The 17,350-nt window shown below is 39.2% G+C and overlaps 1 protein-coding gene across 2 annotated transcripts in view; it reads right to left on the reverse strand.

Annotated features, from left to right (window-relative positions):
• Window positions 1-17,350, reverse strand: part of ALG5 (ALG5 dolichyl-phosphate beta-glucosyltransferase) — a 48,030-nt gene that overhangs the window by 30,460 nt on the left and 220 nt on the right. Inside the window, exons 2-6 of one of the 2 annotated variants that reach the window (XM_041767903.1) lie at window positions 15,551-15,722; window positions 15,119-15,165; window positions 14,042-14,110; window positions 12,133-12,225; window positions 7,146-7,259 (exon numbers count right to left, since the gene is read on the reverse strand). In XM_041767903.1, the coding sequence (XP_041623837.1) occupies window positions 7,146-7,259; window positions 12,133-12,225; window positions 14,042-14,110; window positions 15,119-15,165; window positions 15,551-15,722 (495 nt within the window). Of the gene's footprint in view, window positions 1-7,145; window positions 7,260-12,132; window positions 12,226-14,041; window positions 14,111-15,118; window positions 15,166-15,550; window positions 15,749-17,350 lie in introns of both variants that reach the window. The other variant, XM_041767904.1, reaches the window with a different exon arrangement.

Raw genomic sequence — 17,350 nt, forward strand, 5'->3', positions numbered from 1 at the left:
GAATGGAGTCCTGCATCAGGCTCCCCATAGGGAGCCTGCTTTTTCCTCTACCTGTGTCTCTGCCCCTCTCTCTGTCTCATGAATAAATAAAATCTTTAAAAAAAAATTAAAAGAAAATTTATTTTTATACACATTCTTAATTATTTCCTTAAGAAAAATTTCTCAAAGCCGGGTTAAGGGATATGTATTATTAGATCAATGGATGTGAATTAAACCTTTTCTTATTTTCAACTTGTTCTATAAAAATATTGTATGAATCTACCCAGACTCAACAGATAAATTTGGCAACATTTACTTTTTCTTCCTTTTATTTGATGAAAGATGCCTTATTATTTCCCTGCCTTTTATTTATTTTTATGTTTTAATGATTTATTTAAGAGAGAGAGCACACGTGAGAGAGAGAGCCTGCATGCATGTGCGTACATGGGCAGGAGGGAGGGGCAAAGGGAGAAGGAAAAAATCCTCAAGTGGACCTCCCCACCTGAGTAGGGAGACTGATGAGAGGCTGGATCTCATGACCCTGAGATCACAACTAGAGACAAAATCAAGTCTGACAGTCAAATGACTGAGCCACCCAGATGTTGATCCCTGCCTTTTAAAATTAAGAGTTTTCTCTTCACAATTATGAGGACATTAAATTTATGAACATTTTCATGGTCATATCAAGGTTTCAATCTTCTATAACAAGGTTGTAAATGATGGCCTGTGGGCCAAAGCCTGCCTGCTGCCTTTTTTTTTTTTTTTAATGACCTATGAGCAAGAATGGTTTTTCAAGTGTTGTTAAAAAAAAAAAGAAAAAGAAAATAAATAAAAAGGGAGAGACCATTTGTGGTCCACAGAGCCTAAAATATTTACTCTCTGGCCCTTCAGACAAGTTTGCTTTCCCTGTTCTTAAGAAATATCCACTTTCAAACCAAGTTTGTTGGCTTTATACAATGCTTGGTAGGCAGCTCGTGTCGTTCAAAGATCTGGGAAACACACTTCATGATCTGCTGAGACAGACTGTCCTGAAAGTTTCATTGAGTATCATCTACCTCTTTTTACATTTTCAAGACTATCTTCTTAATTTGTGTATTCTGCCTTGATTTTCATAGAGATCTCAGCAAAATGCTTGTGTAACTGCCAGGTCTATAAAACAAATGATTTGGAAAGTCAAGGGATCTTTTTTTGGATGCTTGGCCATCTGAGAAGGTGACACAAATATACCTGGCTATTAGACCTGCCCATGATCCACAAGAAACGGGGAAATAGCAATTGTCACATTCTCATTTATGGAAAAAATAAACCACTCCTACGTGTATGAAGTATTGGTATACCAAAACCACACTTGGCCCAAGGTTACTATACTGAAGACAAAGGAACATTCAGGGATGTCAGCTAGCAATCACTGTAGACTCAGGGGTATGTGTGTTGAAGGTGGAGTGGCTAATATTTATTTCCTATAGTTTTTCTCAATGCAATTTTGCTCCATATATGTTACTTTTCATCATGTGTGGCCTTCAAAAGCTAAAAACTAAGTTTACTGAACTATGTCTAAGTGAGAATTCAAGATCCCAGTCACAGCCAGAGGAATTACTCTACGGTTATGGAGTGAAGACTTCTTGCCAGCTATTTTGCTGTTTAGGGAATTTTAATTCTATTTGAATAGTTAAGCCACTAAACAAGTGATCATCATATATTTTGCTTAGAAAAATTACTGTAAAACTAAGCATATTTTATTAAAAGAGGTAGCATAAGTATTGGTTAAGAAATTGGGAAGCTGGGAGAAAAGTTTTCCACTTAAAGAAAAAAGATGACACAGATAACAATATTCAGAACTAAACACAAATCCCTATTTTATTTGTGTCATAAAATCTCTACTTAAATTACATATGTTTAGTTTAAAACCTTAAAAGGTCTTCAGAGAAGAAACTGCAAACAACTTTTCTAAATTCGATAAGAATAATCTGACCAGAACTCTAAGTGAAAATACAAGCACAAAGTAGGAGTAAATTTCTTTTTGCTGCATTTAAAAATAAAGTCAGCTGAGAAAACATTAGAAACCATTACAAACTTTCTGGAGAGTCAACACACTACTGTAAAAGATATTTAAGTTAAAGTTAACTACTGCCATCTAGTGAGTTAGTCATGTAGTCATTACAGAACTTGACTACTAGAAACCCACGTTCTTGTTTCACTATTTTCAGAATGGTTCTAGTCAACTTTTATTAGGTCTTAAGGGAATACATATAAGCCATGCTTATCAAATTTGTGACTTAAATGAATTGAGAACGGAATGGCAATTGCATAAAAGATAGAAAAAGAGTCCTACACCTTGAGAAATGGAAATCGACCATGGTAACGTTTAATACAGTCACACTTCCATTCCTAAATAAACCAAGGCAAAAGATACATAGTTTGAGGATGTGTTTGTGCCAGCTGGAGGATTGGGGAGACAGGGTGCAATGGCAATGCATCCAAAAGAGTTGGTCATATGTGGTAGCTATGTAAATGTGCTAACCAGATCCACACTAACTGAAGCATCTTTAGGGAAAAATGATCAGGATAAGAAAAAGAAATACACTGCTTTATAAGCTGAAAGAACTATTGACAGCCTAAAATAAAGACACATGGAAAGCAGCTTTAACTGCCTAAAGGGCCATTACAAAAAAAGTACAAGACCATTTTGTATAGCTCTAAAAAACAGAACCAACCAAAGGGGTTCTGGAGTGATTAAAAGGGAGTGGTTAAAAGGAGGCATTTTTGCATTTACTGTAAAGAGGAACTTTGTTACTGAGATGGATGGGCTGTTTGGGTTCCACTACAGCTATGCAAGCAGAGACTGAAAGATCACTGGGTAGTTATAAAAAGTTTCCAATACTGGATAAATGATTGAATTAGACCAAGGGTCTGTAATCTATAGCCCATGGCCCAAAACTGGCCTGCTGCTTGGTTTTGTGAATAAATTTTTATTGGAACATAGGCATGGTCATTCATTTATGTATAATCTATGTCTGCTTTTGTGCTACAACCGGTTTGAGTAGTTGCAACAGAGACTATATGGCTTTAAAGGTGAAAATCTTTACTCTGTGGCCCTTTACAGAAAAAGTTTGCCACTATCTGAATTAGATAATTAAGAAGATTTCTTCTATTTCCTCTGTGAATGTTAGCTTCGTAGTGCAAGTCTTCTGAGAGCAATAACTGGCTATTTAAGGCTTTGTCAGGATGATGAGTAGACAGTGGTCCCAATTCAAAAATAATTATTACTGAGTTGATCCACAACGGATTTTGTAACTTTAACTATCACTTATGTGCATCCTTCCCACCTCCTTCAAAGAGGTGGGATGCATATAAAAAGAGTCATGATACTCTTAAATAATTAGGCATACCTTGAGGTGCTGTAGACCAAGGCTGTAAATTAGATGTTTAATCATAATCAAATGCTTTAGTTCTTTATAACTCAACATTTACAGTAAAAGGCAGTAAATTAGATTATGATAAGGAAAAAAGATGGCATCAGAACTTCTCTCCCTTACAGAGTTGTATAAAGGAAATTAGATTCACAAGAAAGTTCAGATTTTTCTCCTGTTTATTGTTTGGTTTACCCTATAACTTTGGCTACATCATTTAATTTTTCTTTGCTCTTGACGTAAAGTCAGCTGCAAACAATCTGACACCTTCCACCCTCCTCCTACTCATGGATCCCCTCAGACAGAGGCATAATGCAGAAGAAATATTGATAATCTTTGTGGGTTCTCTGGGAAGAACTAGGATATCAAGCCCAACAATTGTACTAGTTAGATTTTCTTTTAGCATATCATGATTCACTAAGAGGTGGAAGAAGAAATATTTTTTTATTAAGAGTGAATATGTAACATATCCAATAATAACTTCATATTATATAATATAAAGTAGTAATGTCCAACATACCTTTGTGGTGATGCAAATGCTTTATATCTGTGTTAGCCAATAAGACAGCTACTAGCCACAGGCATTTGAAATGTGGCCAGCGAGAATATTTAAAATTTAGTAAGGAACTAAAATTTTATTTAATTTTGATTAATTTAAATTTAAATAGCCCTATGTGGCAGGGCTACTTTTTTTTTTTTTTTTAAAGATTATTTATTTGAGAGAGAGTGAGAGCAAGAGCGAGAAGGAGAAGTAGACTCCCCGATGAGCAGGGAGCCTGACACAGAGCTCGATCCCATGACCCTGGGATCATGACCTGAGCTGAAGGTAGACGCTTAACCCACTAAACCACCAAAGTGCCCTGGTAGTCGCTGCTTTGAAGAGCACGGGTAAAAGGGATATTTTCAGAGAGAATTCTTTTAAGAATTACATTAGTTAATTCATTTAGTGTCTTTTTTTTTTTTTTTTAAAGATTTTATTTATTTGAGAGGGAATGAAGAGGGAGAGTGCGTGCATGAGCACAAGGGTGTGGGGCCGAGGGAGGAGAAGCAGGCTCTCCATTGAGCAGGGAGCAAGATGTGGGGCTTAATCCCAAGACCCTGGGATCATAACCTGAGCCAAAGGCAGATGCTGAACTGAATGAGCCACCCAGGTGCCCCATTTAGTGTCTTTGAAGAAAAACTGCTAGACAGAAAAGAGAGGTGGGTGGTGGTACAAAGAGAAAGGGAACACTTGTAAAAAGCCATGAAATTAAATAAATATATGATTATTTCTAGGAAGGAGATGAGGTTTTTTTAATTATTAAATTTTCTGCTTTTGGGTGTTTTGGTTTTTTTATTGCTCAGTTTTTGCTATAATAAACAGGTATTATTTTAACAAATCTAACAATAATTAGTTCTAAATTATTCACGAATAACTATTTCATTCATGGATAGTCCTATTCATTGACCTTATGTTGGCCTTCAATTTGTTTCTTGGCTTCTGTAATTTCTCCTTTAATACCATTCTATTGTTCTGTCATCCCTCCTTCAAATGCCTGTGTTGAATTATCTTCATTATTTCTTCAGCAAAAATACTTTCACACAATTTTATACTGTTTCTTGGATTATATTGGGTTTCATTTGGAGTCTTTCTTTTGTATGAAACTTCAGTTCTTTTTCTACGGTAACATGTCAGTGTTTTGTTGTGACTAACACAGGTGGCTCTTGTACAGTAGAAGGAATTCTCCTTGATATACAGGTATCCCCTAGTCTTCAAAAATTCACGTTAGGCCACACAGCTTTTACAAAAGACCAACATTAGTACCTGCTCTTGCTAAATGAAAGAGATATAAAGAGGATTTTCGCTTTTACAAAAACAAACACCAAAAAGCACAAATAGTGTTCCACATTTGCTTTGTGGCAAACTGTTAGACAGGCAGTGCACTGAGCAGTGAGAGCCACCCTGGTAAGCTCCCTTCCCAGAACTACACTCAGCATTTCAGCGGCAAGCTGCCACTGCTTTGAATGGTGTCTTGTAAGCATGTCTACTTTATCTTTTTTTTTAAGATTTATTTATTTATTCATTCATTCATTCATTCATTCATTCATTCATGAGAGACAGAGAGAGAGGCAGACACAGGCGAGGGAGAAGCAGGCTCCATGCAGGGAGCCCAACGTGGGACTCTATCCCGCATCTCCAGGATCACACCCCAGGCCGAGGGCGGTGCCAAACGGCTGGGCCACCGGGGCTGCCCATGTCTGCTTTATCTTGATTTACTTTGTGTATCTGTTAGCAAGATGTGTCTTAAGGTGTCAGAAAAGCCTGAGAGAGGTTATTTTTTGGGTCTGGGAACACTCAAAGAACTTGCCATGTAAATTGATGGCAATTGCTTCTTTGCTTTATGCCATTTGGTTTAGGAATGAGAATGTTCTACTTTTGGATAGCAGGGGTAACTTGAACTTTTACCTTTTGTAGACCCTGTTTGTCCTCTCTGAACTAGAGATTCAAGGCCTGAATATTATACCTGGGGGAGGGAGGGAGCACATCTAAAGTTCAATAAAGCTTTGTTGGGGTATTTGGGTTCCTTGCTGTTGTGAGATTTTGTCATATCCTATACAAGGATACATGTCGCTGAGAATAGATTTAATCAACATGGATCTGTGCCCTAAACTTAGCCTGAAGCCCTGAAAATAGCAAGCTCTAGCAATTTTTCTTGCTTCTGTTGAAATTCTGAAATATTATGTGATGATAGGTAGGTGTAATATTTAATGTTCTCCAATGGTGCTTACTCATTCTCTCAGTCTGATTCTCTCCAGGTTGGAATTATTTGGTAAAGAGCTCAGAATCTGGTAAATTTGTCTATTCTAAATGGCCTTTAAAAAGTGGAAATGGCAGGCAGCCCAGGTGGCTCAGCGGTTTGGCACCACCTTCAGCTCAGGGCCTGATCCTGGAGACCCATGATCGAGTCCCACATCAGGCTCCCTGCATGGAGCCTGTTTCTCCCTCTGCCTGTGTCTCTGCCTCTCTCTCTGTGTCTTTCATGAATAAATAAATAAAATCTTAAAAAAAAAAAAAAAAGTGGAAATGGCACCAGGATTTTTCTTTCCTCAACTTCCACTTTTTTAAGCAAAAAAAAATTTTTTTTTTTTTAAAGAAAAATGTTGATATAGACTTTATGCCTAATTGTCCAATCCTGGAAATAACCCGAATGCCCTTCAACATTGAATGAATAAACAAACTGTCATACTCTCATACAAAGACAGCAGTATGGATGAATCTCAAATGCATTATGCTGAGTCAAAGTCAATCTCCATTTTCTGAAATTACTGCATGAAGTTGCATATAATCTTTTCTGAGTGGTTGGTGCTTGGGTTTGTTTCATCAAAAACAAGCATAGTGTGATCCAGTTTCATTTCACACCTTTACTTGGGAGGTCCGGTCTATGCTTTTAAATAAAAGCCTAAGCTGAATATATATAATAAACATTAAAACTCTGGTAGAAGTGATTGAAAATTGAGAGAGATGGCTAGCTAGAATGTTAAATAAATAATTGTCAAGTAAATCTCAGATCATCAGTAAGTGTTTATAATAAAATGATTAGCTTTTCTGTGGAGGAATTTCTGTACAGGAATTTCACACCAAAAAAGCACCAATTTTTTAAACTTGTATGTAAATCCCATTTTCATGTTAAGACTACCTGTTTTCTTAAAAAAAAAAAAAAAAAAGACTACCTGTTTTCTTGATTGAAGATCATTTAATCTATATCTTATACTCACAGGCCAAGGCTGTAGATCATTCAGTCCCTTTTCTAATTTCTCAATATCTGGAAACTGTGTGGCTCCATCAGCATCTGCCATAAGGATCTTTTCTCCTCGAGAACTGAATATACCCTGTATTTAAACATTTCAATTAAAAGAAAGTCACTTAAAATTAAGGTTAAATTTGTTTTGCTTTACTTAAAATAGCTAATGTTAGACAGTCTAATACCTAATATTAGGTGTGAAATGGCCTAAGGAGACCAAAGTTCCCTGGAAACCCATTATATTGATAAGATTCTTCCAAATGCATCTAATGCCTATTTAATGATTTTAAAAACTGTGAGATAATACCACTAATACTTTGTAAAATATGCTAAGAAAATAGATTTGGACAAACAAAAGATATCCTACATCAATAAGAACAAAAACCATAAAATATATATTATATATGTATTGTCTATGTATCTATTTTAGGGCAGCATCTGAAGAACATATTTATGGGTGGGTTGCACAAACATATACAAATTTGCTGTGAAACACATCCTAAGATGATACATCTTTAGTATTTGTTTATATGGAAATTAGTTTTAAGATTTTATTTATTTATTTATTTGAGAGAGCAAGCGAGCGAGCATGAGCAGGGGGGAGGGGCAGAGGGAGAAGCAGATTCTGTGCTGAGCAGAGAGCCCAATGTGGGGCTCGATCCCAGGACCCTGAGATCATGACTTGAGCCAAAGGCAGACATTTAACAGACTAAGCTACTCAGGCATCCCTGGAATCTAAAGTAGTTTAAAATAATTACTAAATAAGGAAATATGGAATGTCACTAAAATTTGGGAAATGTGGATATATCCAAGTACTATTTTATGTTATTTGAGGAATCTGATACTTAGCAAAATTACGCCTCTCAATATTGAACTGACTTTTTCCCTGGTCTTTGGTGCAAAATCGGGCTCTACGAGTGTGTATTTTACATGGTAATAAATTATATATCAACTCTTAATTCATGGTCCATTTGAGTGAATTCATTGTTTCTTAAGTATAAATATATGTATGGTTTGATAGAGAATACAGTTCGTGATGTCACTTAACAGTATGAATATAGATAAGATATATACAAATGTAGACAAAACTTTAATCATTTATTCTAAGGGATAAACCCACTAATTAGTTTCTGTAATTTTTTAAATCATATCAATTAGAATGCAGGTAAAAAAGGCAGAACAAAAATGTTTTATTTAACATCTAGACAAAAAGCCAAAAAAAAAAAAAACCAAACAAAAAAACAAAAAACAAAAAACAAACAAACAAAAAAACCACCCAACCCTAAAAACCAAAGGATTATTTCAGTGATACATGTTGAGGGTGAGCTGGAGGTTAACTATTTAGCATTATGGAAAAATGCCTTTCGCTTTTGATCTTACTTAAGCCACTTTATTATTATTTTTAAAGGAGGGTCTTTAATGACTGCGCTCCATTCTACCAATGATGGTCTTCACTTCACTGCCAAACTTGTTGAAAACAGTCTATGTTAATACCTCCCATCTTTATCCATTCAATCACACCCTATCCTCTCTCACTGCTTGGACTGTTCTTCCTTATGTGCTTCATTTGCCCAAAGCTTGGTTTCTGGCTGTCTTTTTTCTCTCTACCTTTTTCCTTGCCAACCTAATGGTTCAACTATCATCTGATGCACGTGGATTATTCACTCACACTCACTACCAGGCTACTCTGGATACAACTAGTTGGTATCTCAAACTTAATATGGCTCAACCTCAATTAAAGATACTGTCTTTTATTTAAGATTTTATTTATTTATTTGACAGAGAGAGAGAGAGAGAGTGCACAAGCAGGGGAAGTGGCAGGCAGAAGGACAGGGAGAAGCAGGCTCACCACAGAGCAGGGAGCCTGACATGGGGCTGGATCCCAGGATCCTGGGATCACGACCTGAGCCCGAGGCAGACATTTAACTTTTTGAGCCACCCAGGCTCCCCAAAGATACTGTCTTTCAAACCAGCTCCTTCTACAGTGTTTCATTCCTTCTATAAATGACATCCTCCTCCTCTCAGTCACCCAAGGCCATAAATTATTCCTCTCCCTGAGCACCTGATACAATTCTACCTCATTTTTAATCCACTTCCCCTCCACATTTGTCCTCTCCTCTTCTGCTGTGTCACCATCATGATCCAAATAATAATTTACTGTACCTTGCTTATACTACTGCACTGGCTGCTGTCACTCTGTCAAAAGTCTGAAAGTTCCTAACCTAAAAGTTCAGGATCTGAACCCATCTAACCCTCTGACCTTTTCCCTATAAAGTCAACCACATGTACCACTAACAGTTCCTCATTGTGACACTTTCTTTCCTATCTTTGGTCATGTCCCTCCTCTGCAAGCTCCCTACCCCAACTTTTGCCTGGGTAATTCCTAGTCTTCCTTGAAGATCCAGTGGAGAATTTGCCTCTTATGGGAAGTCTCTGCTGCTGCTCCTCCCAGACGGAAGGTGGTGCCAATATTCTGCATACACTTCTATTACAACGTTTACAACACTACTAAACTATGATATCCTTAAGGACAGGATGGTTATCTGCCTTTCATTTATTTATTTGCGAGAGAGAGAAAGAGAGAAAGAATATGCACATGCAAGTGGGGATAGGGCCAGAGAAAGCAATCTTCAAGCCAACTCCCTGCTGAGTGAGGAGCCCCATGTGGGGCTTAATGTGGGTCTCAATTCAAGACCCATGAGATCACGACCTGAGCCAAAACCAAGAGTTGGACACTCAACTGGCTAAGCCACCTAGGTGCTCTAGTTATTCTTCATCTAAGTATCTCTAATAAAGTAGTAGGCACTAAAATTAGGCTGAATAATTAAGTGAATGGATGGATTCAAAGGCCATCATGATACTGCATCTATTTTTTCTCCTTTTTGCATATCCTATGCTCCAGTCAGAGCAAACTCACTGCTCCCGATACATACTCTAAGAGTTCTGACTTCTGTCTTTTCTTACTTTGGCATGCTCTTCTCTCAACTTTTTCCACATACTATCAGCAAGATTCGTTTAAGAGCATGGATTTCAAGATACTAACCTAATCTAAATCTTCATTCTACCTATTATTAGTAACCATGTGACCTTGGGTAAGTTACTTTACCTACCTAAACATCACTTCCCTCATCCATGTAATTGAAATAATAGGACCTAACTCATGAGACAATATGAGGATGGATTAAATGCGATAATTATGCTGAAGTGGTTAATTGACTCAAAATAACCAACTGAGTGGAATAACCAAGTGGATGCCAGTATTCATCACTGTGGGAGGCTTGACTTCAGTGATTTCTACTCTGTTAAGTCTGCTAACACAGGCCTGAGACTGCTAGTTACTTACTCAATATCTATTCTTTCCTTCCTTTTTTTTTTTTTTTTTTAAATTTTTTTTTTTTAATTTTCATTTATTTATGATAGTCACAGAGAGAGAGAGAGAGAGAGAGAGAGAGAGAGAGAGAGACAGAGACAGAGACACAGGCAGAGGGAGAAGCAGGCTCCATGCACCGGGAGCCTGACGTGGGATTCGATCCCGGGTCTCCAGGATCGCGCCCTGGGACAAAGGCAGGCGCTAAACCGCTGTGCCACCCAGGGATCCCTCTTTCCTTCCTTTTTATTAATGGATCTCTGATTAGGTCAGGAATGGAAATGTTAGAAGAAACATTTCTCAGCCACGCTTGGAAATAGGGGTGGCCTTGTGACATTATTCTGGCCAATGAGAATTAATTAATTAATTAATTAAGTAAGTCATTGGGTAGAGCTTCTAGGAAAGCTCTCTAAAAGGGGCCAAATCAGCCAGCATAGATCTTCTGCCTCTGTCCTGCTCCTTCCTGTCTGGAATGCGGACACTCCAGGAGTCATCCTGTATGCATGAGGAAGAAGGAGTGCAAAGTTAGGCAGCAGGGTTTCTGGTAACACCATGGAATTGCTGAACAAGGCCTGGGCTGCCAATACTTAGACTTTCTTCAATTGGGGGTGGGGCGGGGGGGGATGGAGGGCATAAAATAAACCTCTAAATCATTTAAGGCACTCTTTGTATTTTCTTTCACATTAACTATCTTGATTTGTGGTTTTTCTTCCAAGTATCTTGACTCTGAAAGTAATCTATTCCTTTTGGAATTTCTATAGCACTTCATATGTACTTTTTAGAAGTACAATCATTTTTTCTAGTAGACCACAAATTTCATCAGGATAGACCCACATCAGACTTTATAAACTGCCAAGGGAACCCTGGGTGGCGCAACAGTTTAGCGCCTGCCTTTGGCCCAGGGCACGATCCTGGAGACCCGGGATCAAATCCCACGTCGGGCTTCCGGTGCGTGGAGCCTGCTTCTCCCTCTGCCTGTGTCTCTGCCTCTCTCTCTCTCTCTCTGTGTGACTATCATAAATAAATTTAAAAAAAAAAAAAAAAAAAAAAAGGATAGACCCACATCAGATTTTATAAACTGCCAAAAAAATCATTTAACCTTATTATCCAGTGACTATATCAAAGACAAAGACACATGGTAACATTTTAAACTTTGATTTAGATAAGCATATTCTCCTGAATTACCCAGTATGTTATAAATATGGTATAGTTTTTAAGATTTGATGTTATATATACCTAAGTGTATGAAGTTCTTATTAAAACTAATTTACCACTAACTTCAAAGGGTAGTATTCAACTAGCCAGCTATAGAATACAAATGTACTATAGTCTGCAAAAGAAGTCATTAAAAAATGTTCATATTTTAAGGTTTTTTTTTTTTTTAATTTATTTATTCATGAAAGACACAGAGAGAGAGAGAGAGAGGCAGAGGGAGAAGCAGGCTCCATGCAGGGAGCCCGATCCGGATGCAGGACTCGATCCAGGGACTCCAGGACCACGCCCTGGGCTGAAGGTAGACACTAAACCACTGAGCCACCCAGGGATCCCCCAAAATGTTTATATTTTAGATAAAAATGTCAAAATTATGCATTACCATCCTAATAGCTCCGCCTTTCCCACGATTCTTCACCAGTGTTATCACTCGTACCTTGTCACTTCCATACTTCTGGCAATATTTAAAAGCTACCTGTCAAATTATATAAAAGTCAGAATAATATTAACTTGGATTCCAAGACAGTAACATAAACTGGGTTTCTAAGTTTGACTTAAATATTGCTATTTCAGTTGCCTTCTTCTTGTGACTAGATTATACTTACTGTACTTTTTAGTGTCCAGAGTTGTTGAATTCCTGGTGCCAAGAATCAACAATGACCCTCCAAGTTGAAATCACAATTTATTTCGCTGTAGAGGTCCCAACCAGAATAGGCAGCGGCTCTGTCTTATTCTGACTCTTTTATTTAAGCTAATGAGTCGCTAGAGAAAATAAAATCCATGCGCTGACAGATACACACTTGTGATTGCCATCTGCTTACTTGTCAGCAACTGATCTTACTCCCCAGAGTTGTTCATATCTTAGACCATTTTCCCCAAATCTTTTCACTCAACTGCCATTATTGTTTTGTTTTTTTTTTTTTTTTTTTTTTTTAAGATTATTTGAGGATGCCTATGTGGCTCAGTCCACTAAGCATCTACCTTTGGCTCAGGTCATGATCCCCGGGTTCAGTGGGGAGCCTGCTTTTCCCTCTCCCTCTGCTGCACTCCCTGCTTGTGCGCTCTGTCAAATAAATCACTAAAATCTTAAAAAAAAAAAATCAGTTAAAGATTATTTGAGAGAGAGTGCGTGAGCAGGGGGAGGAGCAGAGGGAGAGAGGAAGCAGACTTTCCATTGAGCATATATACGGATGTGGGTCTCCATCTCACGACCCTGAGATCATGACCTGAGCTGAAACCGAGTCGGATGCTTAACCCACAGAGACACCCAGGCATCTCTGCCAGTACTTTTTGATTTATACTCAAAGCCATGAAACAGTGATACGTATTTGCTGTGTACATCTCTTCAGCATTCAGTCATCAGTCCACTGTACTATGGTCCATACCCTTTGCTTTTCCACATTATCTCTCTTCATCAACAGCACCCTCTTTCTCTCTTTATTTTTTATTTTATTTTTATGTAGGTTCCACACCCAGTGTGGAGCCCAACATGGGGCTTGAACTCACAACCCTGAGATCAAGACCTGAGCTGAGATCAAGAGCTGGATGCTTAACCAACTGAGTGACCAGGCATCCTACCCCGCCCCCCCTTTTTTAAGTAGGCCCCATGCCCAATGTGGGGCTTAAACTCACACTCTAAGATCAAGAGTCACATGCTCTGCTGACTGAGGCAGCCAGGCACCCAATAACTTTCTTCTTTGGACCCTAATTTCCATAGGGAATATGACATTATTCTCATCTGGTGTTTGCATTCCTGACAGACCAGCTTTTATTTTTTTCTAGCAGCTCAGTAGCTTTAGGTCTAAGAACGCAAGAATGTGAGAGGATGATACAAGGTAACACTTGTTACCTTCCATAGGTAAATCTGGATGGAAGTATGCTAAAGGACATATCTGATACCCAGTGCCAGATATGAAAGCATCCTATATTTGCATATTACTTTAGAAACTGTAAGGCAAGGTGGAGCATAAAGAAAAAAAATTGTGTTTAGGAAAAAGGAACCAAATATTGATAGGCAAAGAAGGTTCCCAGTGGCCATGGTGAATTGTTGTGCATGTTTTCTCCTGACTTGGTGATCTTCAAAGCTTCCCTGGTCTTAAGGAGTGAGGAAACAGCAGGTATATTTTCCAGCTTTCCGTTGATGAAATTTCTGTTTTGGCTACTCACACTGTAAAGTAGAGGGTGCTGACACAGCTTTAGCATTCTCTGATGAGTGGAAGTAAGACTTAACAACTGCAAATTATTCTATTTTTTTTCTACCTAGTAGCAATCCTAAAAGCAAGTTTACTTACTTTTGAAGTCTGGTCTTTGCTGCCATCATCAACTACTATCACCTCATAAGTGAACGTAGGATCTTGCTTCTGCAAGAAGCAAAAATAAAACACCACAATTTGGCATAAGTGGCATCAAGAATTCTGATAAAACTGTAAGGAGTTTAAATAACAATTGTTTTAGTGTGATGCATATTAACATGAATATAAATAAGTATGCAAATCACATAAAATAAAAAGGCCAACAACTAAAAGGAGGAGAGTGGTGGGACAGGAGGAGAGGGCAAACACCGACCCTTTGGGAGTCTCTTGCTCCCCCCTTGCTGCCCACCCACACCAAATCTGTGGAGTAGCCAGGTGCTTGTGGTGCTGAGCACTTATGAGAGAGGATACAAATATGTATGAGAAAAAAAGCCCATGAGGTTACAATGTGCAATTCTAATCTGGCCACACTATTTTTTAGCCTTATGATCTTGGACGAGTTAGAGTTTTAGCCTGTTTTCTCATTTAAAAAACCCCCCAGACTAAAAAAAAAAAAAAAAAAAAAAAAAGGACCAGCCACAAAGCTCATTTTGTTTCCTTAAACTCTCCAAGAAGATTCCAGCAGCAGCAGCTGATGATACAAAACAAGGACATATACTATTTTTCTTCTATTTATGCAGGGAAAGTAGAGAAAATAAATGAGCGGAACTCCTCTGAATAATAAAGAAAAACAATTTCACTCTAAGTCTTTTTCAAATAAATGTTTTAAAAAGTCACTAAAGTAAAAACAGCATCGTGTTGCCACACAGTCTGCAGACATACTCAATTTTAAATATATCATCAGGCAAGAGCATACCAAGTGGTTGGGAGGGTATATAAGAAATTTCTGCTTTCCGTTTGTTCTGGGTTCACCCACCTGCGTGCGTCTGGAGGTAGCGTGTCATGTGCTGGGCTTGCATGCTAACCCGTGATGGAAGGGGACAAGCTGAGCACAGGAGGCCCAGTGACCTCGAGGCCTGGCACTGCCTCTCACAACAGATCTAGCCTGGGATCTCTAAATTGGTGATTTAGTCTAGTTTTAACTAGGGACATCATATTGAAAGAGAAATGTGGTACCTGTCTCTTTTCCAGATAGCCCAAAGCTTCATCCATCATTACAGGCACTTAAAGAAAAAAAAATACATGTCTGAAAAATTGTTTTCGAAAATGATTTGCCAAGCCCCTACTCAGTTTACAATTGGAAAAAGTCTGAATAGTCTAACAGAGCCCTCTCGGACCTCTTCCAGTGGCCCTTCCCAACTAGAAGGCCTGTTTTCTGTCCACAACTAGCTTAATGTCTCTCTAGAACACTTCAGTCCTATGACTTCATGATGCTGACCGTATTCTTTATAGCTGGCATTTGTTTCCGCTCTCATGAACTACAACTACCAACTATGCACTCATCAGAGCCCACATCTACTAATGTTCTCACAAAGATAGTAAAGTTCATACTTTAAATTTCCTTTTCTTCCCAATGGTCCCATATCCCCAAAATGAAATTGGGCTTACACCGTTTTTCTTCATTGTATGAAGGCACAACAACGGAGAGCTGTTTGGTAGGTGAGTCCCATACCCTGGGCAAAGTTTCCTTCTGTCCTTTGGCATTTAAGAAGAACTTCTCCTCTTCATGTTGATGGAGATGTGGCATTTTTGTAGCAGTTATAAATGCAACAAAGGAAATCTAAAAGTAGGTATGTTAACAAGAAACTATATTATGTAAGATTACATCATTTATGTGATTTTTGTTGTTGCTGTTAAATGTTCACTCTCAGTTTTTAGTCCATTAAGAATGGTCTGGAGGTGACACCAAATTCAAATCCCTTACTTATGAACTAATAATTGTCCTTCTCCCATTGGTAGGAACTAATGCCTTAGGAGCTGTGTCTTCCCACCTGTCATCCCTAGGCCTCTGTCATCCCAGATTTAATAGGGAATAGTCACCAGAGAAGTGCAATCCACCTTAAGATGCCCTGAATCTCCAACCCCTGGCTAATGATGACAACATTTATTTAGCATTGTTTTAAAGATCACACAACATAAAACATTGAATACAATACCCCCAAATTATAAGTCCTCTATAAATGTTAGCTTTTTAAAAAATTATTTTATTTTCATTTATTCATGAGAGACAAAGAGAAAGGCAGAGTCATAAGCAGAGGGAGAAGCTGCCTGCCAGCAGGAAGCCCAATGTGGGACTCAATCCCAGGACCCCGAGATCAGGACCTGAGCCCAAGACAGATGCTCAACCGCTCAACCACCCAGGTGCCCTAAATAGTAGCTCTTATAATCACAAGCTGGTAGGATCAAATACTTCCAGTTCACCGTCAAAATGCAGCCATTTAATTCTATAAAACAGATCAAATAAACAGTCAATTTAGGATTCTGTCAAAACTCTGCCCCCACCAAAAACCTGAAAAAACCTTGAAATCTCCATCTACCCCTAACGGACAGAGAGGACTCCTTTCTTACCCCGACACAAATCACGGAAGAAGTCAGGACACGTTGCTTTTTCTCTAGTAAGTTATTTCTAAACTGTGAGTTTGCAAACCTGGCAAGGCGGAAGAACGGCCTTCCCAGCAGTGCTGTCAGGGGGGCTAATCTGGGTGTCGAGGAAGCTGGAACCTCTCCATGTACTAACTGGATGGCAGGCTCGTTCCAAATTATAAGGGAGAAAGCTCACTTGGCAAACCATGACTAATGAATCAGCAAGTGCTTACAATGTTTGTTTCCAGAGTGATGGCAAAGAAAACCCGAGTCTCACTTCTATTGTACCCTCCTTTAGAGGCAGCGAATTTAGGGTGTTTAATCCTGGGACCTAAGGACTGCCAGACAACGCTAACAGTAGGCCTGTGTCCCTCCTGGGTCTTCCTGATCCACTGATTCACCCCAATCTCTAGCAGATGGCTCTCGTCAAAGCTGTCACCACCTTCTAGTTGCTTCCCCACATCCGGAGGGTCGGTCCAGGGAGCGCAAACCTCCGGGGGGGGCTCGAGACCTTCCCGGGTGCAGCCGGAACCGCACAGGCTGCAGATGCAGGAGGAAGGGGTGGAGAGGTCGGGACTGACAGGGCGGGTGGGCAGAGATCGGGGACGAGGGGGCCGGTGGAGGCTGACGGGTGCGCACGACCCCCGGGGAACGAACGTCACAAGGGCCTGGCCGCAGAGGGAGGTAACGCTCCAGAATAAAGACAAGGAGGGGAAGAAAGGGGCTGTGAAGTTCTAGGAGAGGAAATCCTGGAGTCAAATTTCGGGGGAGAGCGTGGGGGGAAAGGGACACGTCCAAGTGTGCGGGGCAGAGGACAGGATGCGT

Source organism: Vulpes lagopus, chromosome 8 (assembly GCF_018345385.1).
Source record: "Vulpes lagopus strain Blue_001 chromosome 8, ASM1834538v1, whole genome shotgun sequence".
Classification (NCBI taxonomy): Eukaryota; Metazoa; Chordata; class Mammalia; order Carnivora; family Canidae; genus Vulpes; species Vulpes lagopus.